General features: G+C 45.1%; 1 protein-coding gene across 1 annotated transcript; it reads right to left on the minus strand.

Moving 5' to 3' along the window:
• Nucleotides 1–381: 381 nt before the first annotated feature.
• Nucleotides 382–15,928, minus strand: LOC137893532 (carbohydrate sulfotransferase 8-like). The gene is made up of 3 exons (XM_068738943.1): nucleotides 15,805–15,928; nucleotides 1,738–1,775; nucleotides 382–1,419 (listed from the first exon to the last, which is right to left on the minus strand). The coding sequence occupies exons 1-3, from the start codon at nucleotides 15,926–15,928 to the stop codon at nucleotides 382–384; spliced, it is 1,200 nt and encodes a 399-aa protein (XP_068595044.1).
• Nucleotides 15,929–17,711: the final 1,783 nt, after the last annotated feature.

The raw sequence follows: 17,711 nt of genomic DNA on the forward strand, positions 1-17,711 counted from the left end.
CACCTTCACCCTATGCCCTGATGCATATGTGTGTGGTTGCTTCGAGGGGCCCGTTGTGCTAATTCGTTGTGTGTTTGCAGTGTTTTTTCTTTCTTTCTTTCTTGGACATCCAAGATTTATTTTCCTTAAGGCATGTTTGAAGTCTAAGTAAGTGGCTGGTTTTGTCTATACCTATTATACTGACAGGTATAGTTGTGTAAAAGTTGCATAGCAGTAGAAATGTATGAAGTGTTTCCTAAAAATGTCAAGTCAGGACTCAGTCAGGGTTTGAGTCCACAAGTCCAGCTGTTTTGTTAAAACAATCTGCTGTAGCCACTGAGCACCTGAAATAAAGAGAATTATATTCCAAGTTGGAGGCGTCTCATGAGAAGGTGGCTGGGTTCAGTGCAGGTCTTTGAAGGGTTTGGGGTAGTTAAACATGAGATAATCCACGTAGTAGAAGTCGAAGGTCTTCTGCCTCTCTGCAGAGCTTAGCTGGGAAAAATATCCCTGGGTGATTTTGGAGGACGTCCTCTCTGCCAGAGGGTTTCTGTCCTTGAAGCTGGGGAAGGTGAGGTTTTTCGGTGCTCCGATGCGCTGCAGCAGGAAGTTGGCTTCTTCCTCCAGCCTCTCAAACTTCCCAATGAAGTTGTATTGAAGGAGGCAGGGATTACACAGCTGACTGACAGGCTCCCAGTGGATGTCCATCCCTACTGGCCGATGCACATCCAGCAAGTACTGGATGAATTCCCTGAAGGTGACACCGGCACCAGTGCGGAGGGCGGTGCGCGTGGCATTGGCGCGGTATCTGGAGATGATTGGCCGTCCGAACACGGGGTGGTAGTACGAGTTTGGACTCTCAAACTTGTCCCGGAAAGCAGACACCAGACGCTCAAAGGGCTCCCTGACGAAAAGCACTTTGGTATAGGAGGAGAGTCTGCTGGCGATGCCAGAGCTGTTGTAGCTGTCCAGCCGCCGCAGGTGATTGCCGTAATGCGCTGCATCATGAGGAATGTCTTGCGTGGAGGCCTTGCTGCCACCCAGCACCATCAACACCCTCTTCCAGTTCGAGCAGCTGACTTTGGGCACCTCGCAGTACAGCAGTCTGAACTGGTCCTCCACATAAATCCGTGACACTTGCTGCCAGGAGACCTGCTGCTCCCTGACTCCCGGGTGGTATTTGGCGCAGACGTCCTTCAACAGGCGGCGCCGGGACTCCTGCGTTCTCACCAACTGCTGCATTTTGAGGCTTTGCTGCTGTTCTACAGTAGCAGTTGCACTGGAAGCTGCGAAGCTGCTCTTCAGTAGAAGCTTCCGGTGACGTTTGGTGACCGACTGCCTGGTGACGACCACCAAAGGAGAGTCTTCATCCATCAGCAAATCAGATGGGACTTTAAACTTTACTGCTGCCTCTTCGGTCTCTGTTTTTGTCATCAGATCCTTGAGCACACAAAGATCACATCCCATAAGCAATAATAATAACACACCGATTACCACGAAGGAGTGAAACCAACTATCTTTTGCAAATATGTCAGTAGGGGGCGCTGTTTCCCTTATTCATAGAGCTACAGATCCTAATTCAATTAGGTGTTGGGTGGAGCATTGTTGCTGATGGAATTTCCCGCTGGGATTAATAAAGTATTCAGATTCTGAAATGTGTGTTTTCTGCTGCATGTCTGTGTTGTAAGGCTCTGACCGGCCACTAGGTGTCAGTGCTTCCACATCTGGTCTGGTTTGTGGCCAGTGTGCTTGGCTCACCTCTGCAGGCCTCCTTGGAGACACCAGCACATGAAGACCTGGAGAGAAACACAAAAACAGATCACGTGACCATTCATGAGGCAGACAGATTCAGACTCGGCGACTTCCACACCGACACAGAGACTAAATCTACACCAAATGTCATCAACAGTAGAGAAACGCTCCAGATCATTATATCCGCTGAGGTCGGAGTGATGTGATCGCCGGCATTTGTCTGTCCATTGGTCATCTGTTATCAAGATAACTCAAAAGGTTCTGGACAGTAAAAATGGACCATAAAAAATTGTTTCTCAATTTCTCGGTTGATAGGAAAGTAATGGAGACTGAATTTCCTCTTTATATTCCTCTGTTTTGAACATGTATAGATGATACATTCTATAATGTATTAACTAAAACATAGGATTTAAAGTTTTAACACTTACTGTATTACAAAGTATCAGAATGAAGTGTGAACCTGATGTGTAAAGATCAATACGTCAATCCTAACAATATTATAGAGTGTTTATGTTGGTGCATACTTTTAAAAGTCAAATTTCTACATGCCGAATACATGAATGTTATATTTACATAAAGCTCAAAACGACAATTTTCATTCTGATTAACTGGAAAATGGTTTTCTTTCCTTCATCAGGAATGTTATGATTTCTAATGAACTTTTATTCCCCTCGTGTGTCTCAGGTCTTGTTCACCATTTTATTGATGACTGCTACCTCACAGTCGTCCAGACGATAGAATAAACTTGTCTGGTGGCATCAAAGCCAACATCGTGCGGCCTTAATACGCTTTTGTTGTGAAAGAAACTTCCTTCCTGTCAGTTTATAGTTTCTGACAGAATTTAACAGGCGGTAAACGATGCTGTAAACAATGCTGGCAGCATCACTGAATGTTGAAGAGGAAATGGAAACACACACACTCCTACACACACAAACACACACACGCACACACACACACACACACACCAGATGGCTTCTCAGCAGCTTCCTGACACCGAAGGTTAGCGCCATGCTACTCCTGGTTATTTATTACCCAGACTGCACCTCTCTGCCAGGTGTCTCCAACAAATCAGTGGAAGCGTTTAGAGCTGCTAAGATGCAAAGGAATGTGTGTCTATCTGATTTGACTGATCAATACACTAACGATAGATTATAGATTCTGGTCCAGTAATATTGAACATCTATGTTTGATCATGTTTCACATTTATTACATAATAGAAACTGTAAATGCATCTGAAAAAAGTATAAACGACCCATTTCAAATAATTATATATATATACACACAGTATATATATATATATATATATGATACGTTTACCTGTAATTGCTATACTGTACAGTAATATCTCAACATACGAGTGTTACGAAGCACGAGCAACTTCCAGATGCTGGAGCTAGATGACCAATTTTTCATAAACTTTATGAGACTTTAAGTCCTTTTCTGGGAGTCGTACCCCCCCCAACAAGAATCAATCCACCAAGTTCTGTCAGAGGACTGTGGCCTTAGATTTGGCGATGCAGACTTTCACACCAGCCACTTCACTCTTGGCTGAGAACCGCTGGATCATGAATCGATAAAGACAACTGAACCAGGTCCCTGCAAAGAGACCTGATTCCGAGCTTCTAATCTGAATCATGCGCTCACCTCAAAGCCACCTTCAGATTCTGTCCACGAACATCACTCACGCGATGGGAAACCAGAGGCACATAAACACCCGGACTGAAGTTTGATACCTGCGGCTCGCTGTCTGATCACCTCCAGACTGTGGAGGCTGATCACTAATTATTCTTCCGCAAACTGTAAAAACCGTTTTCACACTTGTGCTTTGCAAACTTTTACACAACACGTCTGCACGGCTCATCATCTGTTCCAGGGGATCACTGCCAAGCTGCCACATGGGTTTCCAGGCAACCAGCTGAGGGCCAAGAAGACCCACGCAGCAAACACTGGAGATACAGATAAACATAAATACACAGACTGCACACTGTCGTTTACACACTACTGCATGCGATGATGCTTTACTGGTGTCTGAGCTCGTCTTCAGGAGTGTGTGTGTTTTCATACAACACTGACCTACGCACAGGTCGTCTGCCATCGACAATATGCCAGAGCCTGCGGTCTCTGATGGAGTGAGTCAATCGTGTGTGTGTGTGTGTGTGTGTGTGAGCGAGAAAGTGTGAATGTATTATTAGAGATGCGAAGAGTGATGCTGGACAGAAAACTCAGTAAAAAGAAGTCTAGAAAACACTTTAGAACAATAACCTGATGGAAGTATTTAAAAAAAAAAGAAAAAAAAAGAGGAAAATAATCACAGATCCAGATTCAAATTTACGCTTTAAGTTATCTGTAGAAGCCAAATGCAACTGATGGAGTGCGGTTCCTATTTTGTGCACTGTGTGGCGCTGTGGCCATGTGGGGTATATAAGGCAGGGCCAATCAGGGGGTGAACAGGTGTTGACCCGGAAGGGCACATAGGTTTTGACCGCTCTGGCGGAATCGCTGCACCCAGATGTTCGGGTTTATTGAATATTTTAAGTTGTTGTATTTTGTAATAAATTAGTGACATTTTATTCTCTTAAGCCCGCTTCTGGACTCTCCTTTTCTTTGGATACGGCGAAACCAAGACGTAGCCACAGAGCGCGTCGAACCGAGAACGACCGGCAACACTCCAATAGCCCAGCATTGGGCTGGCTATTATAATGTCAAAACCTGCCCGATTGGAGTAAACTCGGGACCTCAGGAGACCTGTCTTTGGGAGACAGCCAGTGATGATCGTGTGAGCTGCGGCGTGGAGAAGTGGTCCACGAAGATAGATTTAACAGCAGTCAGCTGTTCCTGGGGAGCGCTGTGGACCGGAGCTGGATTACGGAGCTGGACTGGAGCGCTGAACACCATCGCGTGGATTTACAATAAAGGCGCCCGACGAGAGGTACGTGTAGCGCTCCACCACCAAAGGCCTATTGTGCGCGCACATTAAATCCAACGCATTGATGAACATTGAGCGCGTTTTACGCATTGAAGCGCTGCGCTTTCGCAGATTGCGCTGGATCACGTGACTCGTTGACCTACTTTCCTTTGCGCTCACTTGAGCTGAATCTCGCGATACGAACTATGGAGGCGTGCGCTTTGGACGTGGACCCAAATGCTGGAAATGAACAACTTGCTAATGGTGTAACTCAGAAACGTGTTGTGAAATTAACAGAAAAGGCTTTAGCTGAGAAGTTTGAGAAGTTACAACATATTAGAAAGTCCAAGTTAAATAAGGCATCTGACATTAGAAGGGAGTTGGATGATTTAATGTCTGATGGTGATAAAACAAAGGTGATAAATGCTTTTGATGAATTGAAATTGATTTGTGATGATGCTAAAGGTGTACATGAGTCATTTATGGGTTTACTGCCGACTGAAGAGGCTGAAAAGCATGAAATATGGTTTAAGGCAAAAATGATCCCAAACAATGAGTGTTTTGCCAATGTCAGTTTATGGCTTTCTCAAACTGTAACCCAACCTCAGCCAAATATGAATGAAAAGGGTGACAACGATGAACTCTCTCCTGAAGACAGCATCTCAAATATAAGTCGCAGAAGCAGTCAAAGGAGCTACACGTCTAGTGCTTCATCTGCTAGATTACAGGCAGCAGCAGATAGAGCTGCAGTTTTGGCTCGAGTTAAAATATTGAAGGAGCGACATGTTATTGAAGAAGAGGAAGCAAAATTGAGAAGAAGAAAGGAGATGCTTGATTTGGAGGCTGAACTGGCGGCATCTGAAGCAAGGTTGGAAATTTATGATGCCGAAGAAAAGTGTCAGTCACAAGCGTACTCAAATACGAAGGGTATATGCAATAGAAACAGGATGGCAACAAATGATCGATTTACACAAAATGAAACACAACGTCAGTCGCTCACCGCTATGCAGACACCTGGAGACCTTCTAACGATCATGAGCAGACAAACTGAGATTATAGCAGCTTTAATGAACCAGCAGCGGTCAATGACGGTCCCACCAAGAGACATTCCAATCTTTGACGGCGATCCCTTGCATTACAGGACCTTTATAAAAACATTTGAGCAAGGAGTGGAAAGTAAAGCAACCACAGCAGACTGTTTGTACTATTTGGAGCAATTCACCAGAGGCCCGCCTCTCGAACTGGTGCGGAGTTGTCAACATATGGACCCAGATCGTGGCTACGTGGTGGCCAAGGCTCTACTGCAAGATCAATTTGGAAATCCTTACAAAACAGCTACTGCATACATCAGCAAGGCTTTGTCATGGCAGACTATAAGAGCAGACGACACCAGGGCACTTCACAGCTATGCACTATTTCTGCGTGGCTGCTGCAACATCATGGAGGAGCTGGAATATGTGCAGGAACTGGACATGCCTGTGAATATGAGGGCAATCCTTGCAAAGCTCCCGTATAGGATGAAAGAACGCTGGCAGAGCAGGGCTCATGACATCATGGAGTCTACTGGCCACAGAGCTAGATTTAATGATCTGGTGGGATTCATGGAGCGTCATGTGAGGATCCGTTCAGATCCCTTTTTTGGAGATCTGCAAGAATACAGTTCTAATACAACATTAAACCAGCCAAAGTCACAACCCAGCCATAGAGAGAAGGGGCATGTGGTCGCCAGCACAGTGACCGCTATGGGCTCTCACAACGAAGTTAAGCCGTCACGCTCAATCAAGGAGAACGAACGCTGTGTTTGCTGCTCTATGGAACACGCACTGGAAAACTGTCAGCAGTTTAAGGAGAAGAGACACACGGACAAAGTGTTCATATTGAGGAAAGGGGGAGTGTGTTTTGGATGCCTTCATCGAGGCCATGTCAGCCGTAATTGTGAAGCAAGATTGCAATGTGAGATCTGTAATCAATATCATCCGACTGTGTTGCACATAGATCGACAGATCACTGTTTTAGAAGATGGACTGGAATCACCAGAACCCACCTCAGTCTTTCATACGACTTATGGACATACAGGGGCCGGCAGAGGTCGCACCACGCTGTCAGTGCTTCCTGTTAGGGATGGGAATGATGAGCTGGACACTGGAACGATGTCAGCCAGAGGAGAGACCAATTTCCAAGCTGTGTCTGGTGTATGAGGTCTAGTTATTGTTGTGATGCTTCAATATTTGTTGTATTTTATGAAATGTTGAGAATTGCCATGTGTGGTACCACGCCAGTTAGGGGCCGGTGTGTAGAAGCCAAATGCAACTGATGGAGTGCGGTTCCTATTTTGTGCACTGTGTGGCGCTGTGGCCATGTGGGGTATATAAGGCAGGGCCAATCAGGGGGTGAACAGGTGTTGACCCGGAAGGGCACATAGGTTTTGACCGCTCTGGCGGAATCGCTGCACCCAGATGTTCGGGTTTATTGAATATTTTAAGTTGTTGTATTTTGTAATAAATTAGTGACATTTTATTCTCTTAAGCCCGCTTCTGGACTCTCCTTTTCTTTGGATACGGCGAAACCAAGACGTAGCCACAGAGCGCGTCGAACCGAGAACGACCGGCAACACTCCAATAGCCCAGCATTGGGCTGGCTATTATATTATCATTCTCATTATTGTATTGAGAGAGATAATAGTGTACTCCATATAGAGGGTGGGTTGATAACAGCGCAGAGCGAGTTCATATTTCAGCTAAAGAAATGGTAACTATAGCTCAGCAGCAGCTGAGTCTCACAGACGCACAGGTGTGTTTATTGACTCCTGACCTCAGAGGTGCCCACGAGACACTAATTACCCAGCATGCTGCTGTGCTGCTGAGCTCAGCAGTTGCTGTCCTGTCAGATGTACGCCAACACAGCTGAGGCCAGGGTGACCTGAGCGCGGTGTGCTAATGATAGCACAAGGAGAGAGGCTGGTTTGTTCCCGGTCCTCCGGACTCACCAGGAGATCAGGAAGAGCTACTTTATTCCCAGGCTGATGAAGACCAAGATCCTGCAGGATCAGATGGTGACCCCATGCTTACATCAATGACTGAAACGCCACTAAAACCAATGGATGCCATCATTTATTGTAAAGATGTCAATAATATCAGCACCTTATTTACACATTATTGTGTGTGTGGTGGTTATTACATGCATGGTCCTCATGAATGTATGAATTCTTTTGAATGGATGATGTCTGGCTCGTGTTGTGTTGTGTTTAACAGTCCATTCACAACAAAGTGCTGCGCTGCCTATATTATAAAAGTATCTACTCCGACATCTCTCTGTGACTGCTGGATAGGCTGGAATGAAACGAGACCTTCATGTGCCTTGACTCTAATAAACTTGCCGATTGTTCAGTGATATTCATGTACCCCATCTTGCTCCAACTCGCTCGGTCCGTCTCATCCAGCTCAGATTATGACGTCATTGGCATGCATCGTAGTCCCTCTGACCTCGACACTCTTCCACCAACACTCAACAAATATCCTGTTTGTGTAGCTCTTTCCTGGCACGTGACCTTGTTTTGCTCACATAACTTCACTTCCACTACTCTTTCAAATGATTTCCTTTGTGTGTCTGATCAGCTTCATGCCTCTGGAAGTGCCGACTGTGATAAAGCAGCTCCCCCATATTCAAAACGTTTTGTCATTCTAAGAAGAATGAAGAGACGGCCGGTGTCTGCGTCGTCTCATCGCATGCAATCAACAAATCAAAAGCACAGCCTTTATGTGAAGCTCGGCGGTTTAAGTTAGCAGACAAGTCTTCAATTCGGGGCACAACCGAGTTCCTGGACTGGACATGCTCGCTTTGTGGACTTCCTGCATCTTTCCTGGACACATTACGTGACTTTCATGAAGCACCGTTTCATGAACCATCTGAATACCTCCAAGCTATGGTGGCTTTCTTTCGTTTGTATTTTGTTAGCACGGAAACAAATGGACAGCCAGACAGGGTCATCACAGACAATGGCCCTCAGTTTACCTCTGCATTTGCCCGTTTTGCCTCAGAGTGGGAGTTTGAGCACGTGACGTCTTCTCCACGGCACCCCAAAGCAAATGGAAAGGCAGAATCAGCCGTCAAGATTGCAAAGAACCTGCTTCGCAAGACTGCTCGGGATGGAAATGATCCCTGGAAGGCGGTGTTGCACTGGCGTAATACTCCAACAGAGAATATGGATAGCAGCCCTGCACAACGCCTGATGTCTCGTCGCCTTAAAACGTCCATTCCTGTGACTGGCAAACTCCTTGAGCCGGCAGTGGTGACAGGGGTTACGGAGAAGTTACAGCACAGAAGGCAGCTCTCCAAATCCTTCTATGACCGGTCAGCGCGGGTCTTGCCCGAGCTAGGGGTGGGAGAGACTGTCAGGATGAAGCCTCTTCCGGGTGACGCCTCGCGTATCTGGAGAGCTGGAACATGTCTCAGCAAAGTCGCCCCCAGGTCTTACCTCGTGGACATTGATGGCTCTGTTTATCGACGCAACAGGGTGGACCTTAGGGTTGCAGAGTTAGGGGCTGTTCCGCGGTATGGGGACTGCGAGTTTGTGCCTGCTGTCAGTCCCGGGAAGGGTGAGATGGTTGGCTCACCTACTGTGATCGGGTCAAGCCCGGATAGACCCTCAACGGGGCCTCCAGCTGCTACCACACCCACCGCCTGCTCTGGCACGGGTTTGGGGGAGGGTCTGAGGCACACCAGGGCAGGACGCCTTTCAAAGCCACCGAAAAGACTGAACTGGTGATCACTCTGAACTTAAGGGCCACATTGTGATTATGTTCATGTTCATAGTAGTTATAGTACATTTTATATTGTTGGGCTTTCTTGGGAAAGGGAGATGTTACAGGACCTGACGTAATGCTGTGATGTTCTGTGTTCTGCCAATCACATGCTCTGCCTGCGCGCATGCGCATTGTTGTAAGGAAGCTGCAGCGCGCTTCAAACAGCGGACCTGATAAACAAGCTTGTTAAGTATTCCTGTGTCCATCATTCCTTCATTTGTTAGCACCGACACGAACACCATAGTCCATTATATTTTTACAATCTGCTGCGGGGCCAATTAAAAATGGCCCGTGGGCCGCAGTTGGCCCCGCAGACTGTAGCATGAACACCCTGAATCTAAACCATTAACTGACACTGACATCCGAGGAAACGCCCTCTGCTGATTTACATCACTGATTTGAATCATGACACATTTAACGAACCAACGATCTTGTGATCTAAATCAAACCTCAGATGAGTTAGAGGATCCAAATCTTAAACCGGCGCTCAGTTAAGAGGTATTTTGTTGAGTTCTTTCAACGTGTTAGCAGATTAATGAGCCAACAGCACACACACACACCTGCTCCTGTATTATTCATCAGGTCGCTGGTGTTAGACGGTGCTGTTGTGGTCGGCTGCCACGACGGGTAACTTGATGCTGCTGCTGGTGCAGAGGATAACCTGATGAATAAATCAGGAGCTTCGTCTGCTCAGGTGAACCTGTGGAAAGGAATCCAAAGCATACTGATGCTGATCCGAGAACACTCCCCATCTCCTGCTGGTGTAAAAGCCTTTCTGCCACAAACACCTTGTTCAGATGACCTGAGGAAGGTTCAGGTTTCCTCACCACCTGCATCAAAGGGCGCCTCAGGTATGCTTCATTTGATCTAGTAGCAGCAGCAGAGAATGAATAGGACCCCCCCCCACGGTGAGTCATGTTTGTAGTGCAGCAGCATAAATACATTTATGATTTGTTTTTTTTCTATGAAGTGTTCAACAAAACAAAATGAAGAAAACGGTTTATCATTAGGTCATAAAGTTGCTGGTTCAATGTGACATTAAAACCACAGCATGGAAGTGAGGTAAGCATAAAAAAAAGACACCTGGATTTATTACCGGTAGTCGCATCCCATGAGCCTTTGGAGAGCCAATGCAGTAATAAACATGATCCTATTAACCTCCCCTGCAATGTTAAGACTAAAACATCCTCTCCACACCTCTCCTTGATATGAGGCTTCTTAGTGCAGCAGGAGATGATGTGCTCCGCTCCAGATACGAGTCAGACTAATGGATTACACCTGCAGAGCCACTGAGATCTGAGGCTAGAACACATCCAGATCATCTCAATAGTGAGCGTGTGTGTGTGTGTGTGTGTGTGTGTGTGTCTTGTATTAACTTTGTGAGGATCGCTTTCAGCTTCAGTGAAGTCAAAGGAATCCTCAGCAAAGGGTCCAACGCCTTCTCCAAATCCACCAAACACACACGTGAACGTGTTGGGTGAACTCTCACGAACCCTCGAGCGCCCGATGGAGGGTGTTGATTTGATCCTACTTCTCAACAATCACGAACTCTGGCTCTTTCCCCCCTAGCGAGGTGATATTCCATGTCCCAACAGCTAGTCTCTGTGTCTGGGGATCGGGTCGACAAGCCCCCTGTCGTCTACTGCCACCCAATCCACATTGCACCCGAGGTTCCCTCGGCGGATAGTGAGTCCACCGCAGGTCAGGCCCGGGTCAACCTTTCGGGCCGAGCCCGGCAGAGACCCGGCCACCGGGCATTCGCATTCGAGCATATGAGCGGCAAACAACTTTGATAGAGTAAAACATTGAGTCTGTTAATTTCTTTGTAAGGGGGCAAATTTACAAATTCAACAGGGGATGAAATAATTATTTCCCCTACTGTACACACGCACACATATACATAACGACAGATCCTTTAAATAAACGTAATCATCCTTAACATCTGAAGAATCTGGGTGTATTTCCTCTTTCGTGGTGTGTTAGTCGTCTTTGTTGTCAGTCCTTGCTGTTGTGATGTTTTTCTGCTGCACTCTCCCTCACTGACGGATTCCTCTTGTGGAGGTGGACTGCAGGAAAATAAAGCACTAAAAGCTCCAGAGGTTTTCCTTTGTCTGGGAGTGGAAGACGAGAGCAGAGAGGTCTCACCGTCTGTAAAATATTGATATTGATATTTTCAAGAAACTATTTTCTGTCTCTACTTCATGTTGTTTATCCTCCGTTTATCATTTATGAGAACTGGAAGAACCCTTTCCATCAGAGAAATGGATGCTGGAGAAGGACATATGTTTTATGAAGAATTTAAACAGGCCTGAGCAGCTCAAACCATCTATACTCATCGAGATGAGTGCCAGCAGGTCATTCTCAGTTATTCAGCCCCCCCCCACCACAAATGAAGCTCTTGTGTTTCATTCTGAGTGTGTAGGCGTCGTCACACAAAGACTACGCTGTCCTCAGCACCACGAGGGGCGGGCATGAGATGAAGACTGCTGCAGGCGGGTGGCGACAAGGTCACCCACCATTCAAGCATCCCCATAATAACATTATATTATCATACATTAATACAACCGAGGACGACCACTAATTACCAGTGAGCTGAAGCTAGGTCAGGGACGAAGACTTCATCGAGTCTTGATCTGAAGCAGGACTGACATTAGGTCAGTGCTGACTCAGCCCACTGTGTGCAACAGTTACAACCAAGGGATTAAAGGGTGGCTGGATGTGAGATTCCAACAGGCACAACTAACAACCAACAACCACACCTAATGGTTGTGTTGCTGAAGGAAAGATTTACCGTCAGACCAACACGGACGGATGACGACAGGACACAATGGCAGACATCAGAGGAAACATCTGGGGGATGAAACTAAAGACCTCAGACATGCAGACCTGAAGTGGAGGGGTGTATAAACACAACCAAACAATACATAATACATCACACCTTCCTGCTGCCGCAGCAGCAGCACATCGCCACTGCTGTTTCCAGAATGACCCGACACCGCCTCATGCCAATTTCTAAAGTCGACACAAATGAGTCATTTTGATCTAAGAGACTCTGCAGAAGGAACACGTTTCACATGAAAACACAATAACACGCTCGCAGAAAGTAACACGTGTCTGTGCACGTGTGCTGCAGAGGTGTCTGCATTACAACACGGCCAGAAGAAATTAGAATGAGTGCTGCCTAATGGTCGTCTCATCCACGAAGAACCCGTCGGACAAACTGTGTGAGATGGTCTGTTCTCTGATGAACAACAACTTTGCTGAAGATGATTTCATAGCTCAGATAAAGTTCTTTGATCCCTGATCAGGGGAACACCGTGCGTTTCATTCTGACACCTCCACCTGCCGGTTTGCCTTCATGTTTGTTCGTATTCGGGTTGTTTGCGCCTCGTAAGCCATCATATCAGAATGCTAATTAAAGCGTTCTGCTGAAATCGGGTTGAGGCATGCTCTGACATGTCTCTGTTCGGACTGAAATAGGACGCGCATCACATTGCCCCCCCCCCCCCCCCCCTGCAACCAAACTTTCAAATTACATCAAGTCACTTAAGGCAGGAAATTGAGTCTGCGGCGCACACAGGGAGCTCACAGATAATTTAATGTGCTTCCTTTAGAGAGCTCATACGGCCTTGATGCAAACACTGCTGCTTCTTTTCTCGGGTTCAGTTACATTTACCGTTATCTTTGTTGGAAGCTGCTTCCTTATACAATATTTACATGTGTATTCTCTGGGGCTACAATGATTTAATTTAAATTCTATTAATTTAAAGTACAAATGTGAGCTTCCTGTAGGTTTCTTTGCAGTGAAACACACTTATCCACCATGTGTGATACATACTCTGTGTTAAGGCAGAGATGTTTAGTCTGCGTTGCTTTCTCTAAAATTATAATATTGTATAAACAACGAAAACAGCTCATTTTTTTTTATTGAGCTAAATTTCGATCAGACTGAAGTGTACCAGTATTCCCAGCAGTCAGAGCTGCTGTGGTTGATCTGTGTCAGTGGTTGTGTGTCTCATCGTAGCTTGTCTGTGTCTAACTGTAGTTGATCTGTATATTATGACTGATGATTTTAATTGCCACAGTAGAATATAAGCATTCGAGTGAAGTACCTTGAAATGAAGCTCAAGTAGAGTCCTTGAGTAAACGTCCTTAGAAAATGTGCTGAATATTACGGATTTATTGGTGTTTATAATATTAGAGTGTAGAAACTGTAAACACAGCATGCAGAAGAAGAGAAAGAGATGTTCTCTCACAACTTAAACATGGAAAACATTGATTTCAATAAAGAACAATAATCTGATCAATAAATTGTGACAGCCTTCTATGCAGATACATAATATAAAAATGATCAAAACAGACAGGAATGATTTCTGACAAGCCTTTATATATACAGTATATATATCTGTGATGTTGACAGAGATGCAGACGTATTGCTAATAGTCTGGGAAATATTACACTAATAAACTCGGTAATAAACTCAGCCGCTGTTTGGTACGTCAAGACCCTTAGCAGGTACCCAGTCCAGTTTTCTCTTGACCAACATTTCTTTTTTGTACTTTTCTGTCACAAATTGAATTTATTTGGCTGCTTGTACTTATGGCTCTGAAAAGATGTAAATATAAATAAACCTTGTCTGGACAGGATTAGTTTTTAAAATAAAATAAAATACACTCTTCTCTCCCATGAAGGAGCTGCATGCTTGCAGAACTCAATATTCCACTTTGAGTGATGTTCTGATGAATTGTGGAGCTGAAGGTAATATTTTGTCACTATTTTATGACTCGTCCATGACCCTGGAGTGGGAGGACGTCTATACTTCACAGAGTATGAAAACACAGATAATACATCAGCAACCAGAACTCCAGAGCTGCTGCTGGATCTAAAGATTTAAAGCCGTTCAGGGATTTAAACAGTCCTGTGTGCATGAATGGATTTATTTGACCTTCAGGTCATGGAAAAAGCCTAGGAGTTTGAAAAACATCAAAAAACCTTCTTCTGACTGAAAGCAAGTCATCATAGATGTGATGCCTTACTGGATTGGTGCAGAGCTCTTACTGCGTTAACATGGAACACGGCTTTAGATGTGGAAAGGGTAAGTTCTCGAGCCCTGAATAGTGTCTGAAAATGCAGCATGATGGAGAACACTTTAGTGTTCAGGAGAAAATACTGATGGATTGATTACAAACTAGTGCTATGCCTCGACTGATCATCATCTGAGACCAAGTTCAAAATGTTTTCACTATTATAGAAAATATTTAATCCATAAAACATTAAAAATATGAAAAGACACTTTGATGCTCTGGAAACAAATGGCAGGAGGATACATGACACCAACATTAACATTGGGTAAGTGCGTAAATAAACAGTGAAACAAATATCTGCTGCTTCCTATTTATAGATTCTAATGCCTAATCAATATGGTGTCTGTGTGGTTGTAAACGTAGCTGTGTATGTCAGAGCTCACAATCAGAACTGAATGGACACAGCAGGTTCTATTTCACTTTGCACTGAATGGATTGAGCTGGAACTCAGCCCTGGTGAACTCCTTCCTCCTGACAGACCCATTCAGGGTCAGCAACCCAGGACTGAATCCGATCCAGCGATGCTTGCTCAATAACCAAACGCTGCAGTCCAACTATCATCTGGTCTCTCTAAACCAGAGCTCAGCTGATCATTCGGCCAAAACGCATGGAGAAGGGATCCATCCTTGGACTCTCGCTTTCTGGTTTGGTTGTTTCGGCAAGGAAAACTCTGCCCCCCCCCCCCTTCTAACCCCGACTTCGCTTATACATGGTGACTATACAGCAGGTTTGGTGAACATTAAATATCAGGCTGATATATTTTCTAAGGTGGTTAAATAGCACTTTAAAATGAGGTTATAACAGTCAAATGAATGCTTATTAACACAATATACTGATCATTATGTTACAAATAATAAACAAAAGTATCCCATGTGATGGAATGTGCATTTCTTATTTGTAATTAATCAATCAATCCATTTCTGCTGCTTATTCCATGGCGAGATTTCAGATGAAGCTTGAAATCATGAGCTCTCCTGCCAATGCTGATACTTGATGTCAGTGCTCTTACTATGATGGGTCATGTTTCACCCTCATGTCCGGTTCATGCTCGATCACTTACTTTGATCCGTACTTTCTAAATTAAACATGCTGCTATTTTTAATTCCTGAAATGTCAAAGTTTAGTTTTCATAACCAGCTTTCTTTTGACAACCAGAACAGACCAGCATGCAGACACTGGGTTAGCTTGCATCGGCAGTCAGAATTGATCTGATAAACATGACCAGATGAGTGCCTGTTTGGAAACTGATCAGCGATCAGCTGCTTCCTGTGGCGGTACCGACCTGAGGGCTGATGCGGGACAGCGTTGCTGAGGTCCTGCAGGTGGACTAGCAGCAGCAGCAGAGATCCGGTTCCCAGCAGCATCAGGGATAACATGGTGCAGTAGAGGGAGCAGGGTAGCTTCATGACCACCGGCCACCACCAGACAGAGAGGGGACTACAGTCCACTAGGCTGATCCCAGACCAGCCACAAACCCAAAGCCTGAGAAGAGAGGCGAGTACAGATCAACAAAAACATCTCATCTCTGAGGAGGGTCTCTCTTTACTGAGGCATTGAAGCCCTCATCTGGGTTCATCAATGGACCTCGTCTGTCCAATAATCCAAAACATATTCAAGGAATATGGCACGAAAGCGAAAATGTTGAAGCAGCTCCTACCAGCTTGATTCATTTCTCTTCAAGCTGTAAATCAGAGTCATTTAGATTTTATTCCACGGAGTCACAAACAGCTGCTCTGAACTGTTCAATTATTTTCAGAGGAAATAAAGATGACAAACAGAAGAGGTTTAGGCTTTCTCTCCATCACTCAGTGAAATGATCACAGCTACTGTCATATTTATTTTTTCAGACGATTGATAATAAAATACCCCCCCCCTCCTCCCTCAGGAGATGCTGTTCAATGTGTTGAACAGCAATTTAATTTCTTCCTCCTTCCTGAGCTGCATTAAAACAGCGAAGGTCAGAGTCAGCATATGTCCCCCACAGGCCTCCATAGAAAGACAGGGGACTGTGTTCAACTCTTTGAAGGTCATCCATCCAATTTTCCCACCTGACCTCAGCTGCACATGAGGAATCCACACAGACCATCAGACTCTAATGAGTCCTTTACAGTAAATGCTGTGTACAGGTTGCTCGTCTTGTTTACTGATCTTAGAAGGCAGCAGATCCACCATCATCATCATCATCATCATCCTCCCAGACTAATGCCGCAGAGCATAAGAGCTCAATATGAAAGAAATTATTAAAACTGGCAATAAGACTCTGAAATACCAAAATGTCTTGTCCTCGATGAAGAAACAGCATCTTCATCAGGATGAAATAATCCAATTGTGACTTCACAAATACGCAGTTTGCTCAGATCAAACAGCTTTCATACCCATTTGAGCACATTAGTCTTGATTTGACATGTTCATGTGGCTGTGCTAAAGAAGCTATCAAGACATCAGTTATTTCACACTGCCTGGTTTGTTAAATTCACCGCCTCTAAAACAAGGTGAGGTGAGTTCACCTGCTTCACAAGCTGAGCTGAAACCTGTGGCAGCATTGAGACCTTTTAAGGATAAACCTGAAAAAAACTTAATGCAACTGCACAGTAACCACAAGAAGCTTAGCCTAAGTTAGCCCTGGTAGTGCAGCCCACTTTAAAAATGTGTAAAAATCCACCTCCTACTTGGCAGGACACCTTCAGGTCAGAGTTGAAGCTCCGCCTCCTCCTGTGACTGTGTTGGTGTCTCTAAACACCAGTTTGTGTTTCCATGCTCTTCGTCCTGCTGACTGTACACTTCCTGCTCCCACGAGGCCGTGCAGGAACATCAGTTTCTCTGGAGTAAACTCAAACAGCTTCCCTCAGCATGTATGACTCTACAGAAGCTATGTGGGTAGAGTGTGCGTGCGTGTGCGTGCACACACACACACACACGCGCACGCACACGATATTAATTTGTGAAGCAGCAGCTCTGAGGATTGATGGTCTGCTGCTCTGACTTTAGCAGGGAGAAACGCTCATTAGAAGGTGATGAAACACGAATCAGTTCAGCCACAAACAGAACGAAAGAACAAATCCAGCCTCCACAAAAACCTCTTTGTTCTGGAGGAATGTGAAAACAATTTAAATCAAAACCTCAAATGAGGATTTCAGATTTTTACCTATAGCTAATAACAAATGCATGAATCCAGCAAGCCACGCTAAA

This window comes from Brachionichthys hirsutus, chromosome 5 (genome assembly GCF_040956055.1).
Source record: "Brachionichthys hirsutus isolate HB-005 chromosome 5, CSIRO-AGI_Bhir_v1, whole genome shotgun sequence".
NCBI lineage: Eukaryota > Metazoa > Chordata > Actinopteri > Lophiiformes > Brachionichthyidae > Brachionichthys > Brachionichthys hirsutus.

Excerpts from the sequence above, each read along its gene's own strand:
- LOC137893532 (XM_068738943.1), bottom strand. The coding sequence starts at position 15,928 with ATGAAGCTACCCTGCTCCCTCTACTGCACCATGTTATCCCTGATGCTG. Across the intron at positions 1,776-15,804 it reads TGTCCCGCATCAGCCCTCAG|GTCTTCATGTGCTGGTGTCT; the intron begins GTCGGTACCGCC and ends GTTTCTCTCCAG. Across the intron at positions 1,420-1,737 it reads CTCCAAGGAGGCCTGCAGAG|GATCTGATGACAAAAACAGA; the intron begins GTGAGCCAAGCA and ends TGTGTGCTCAAG.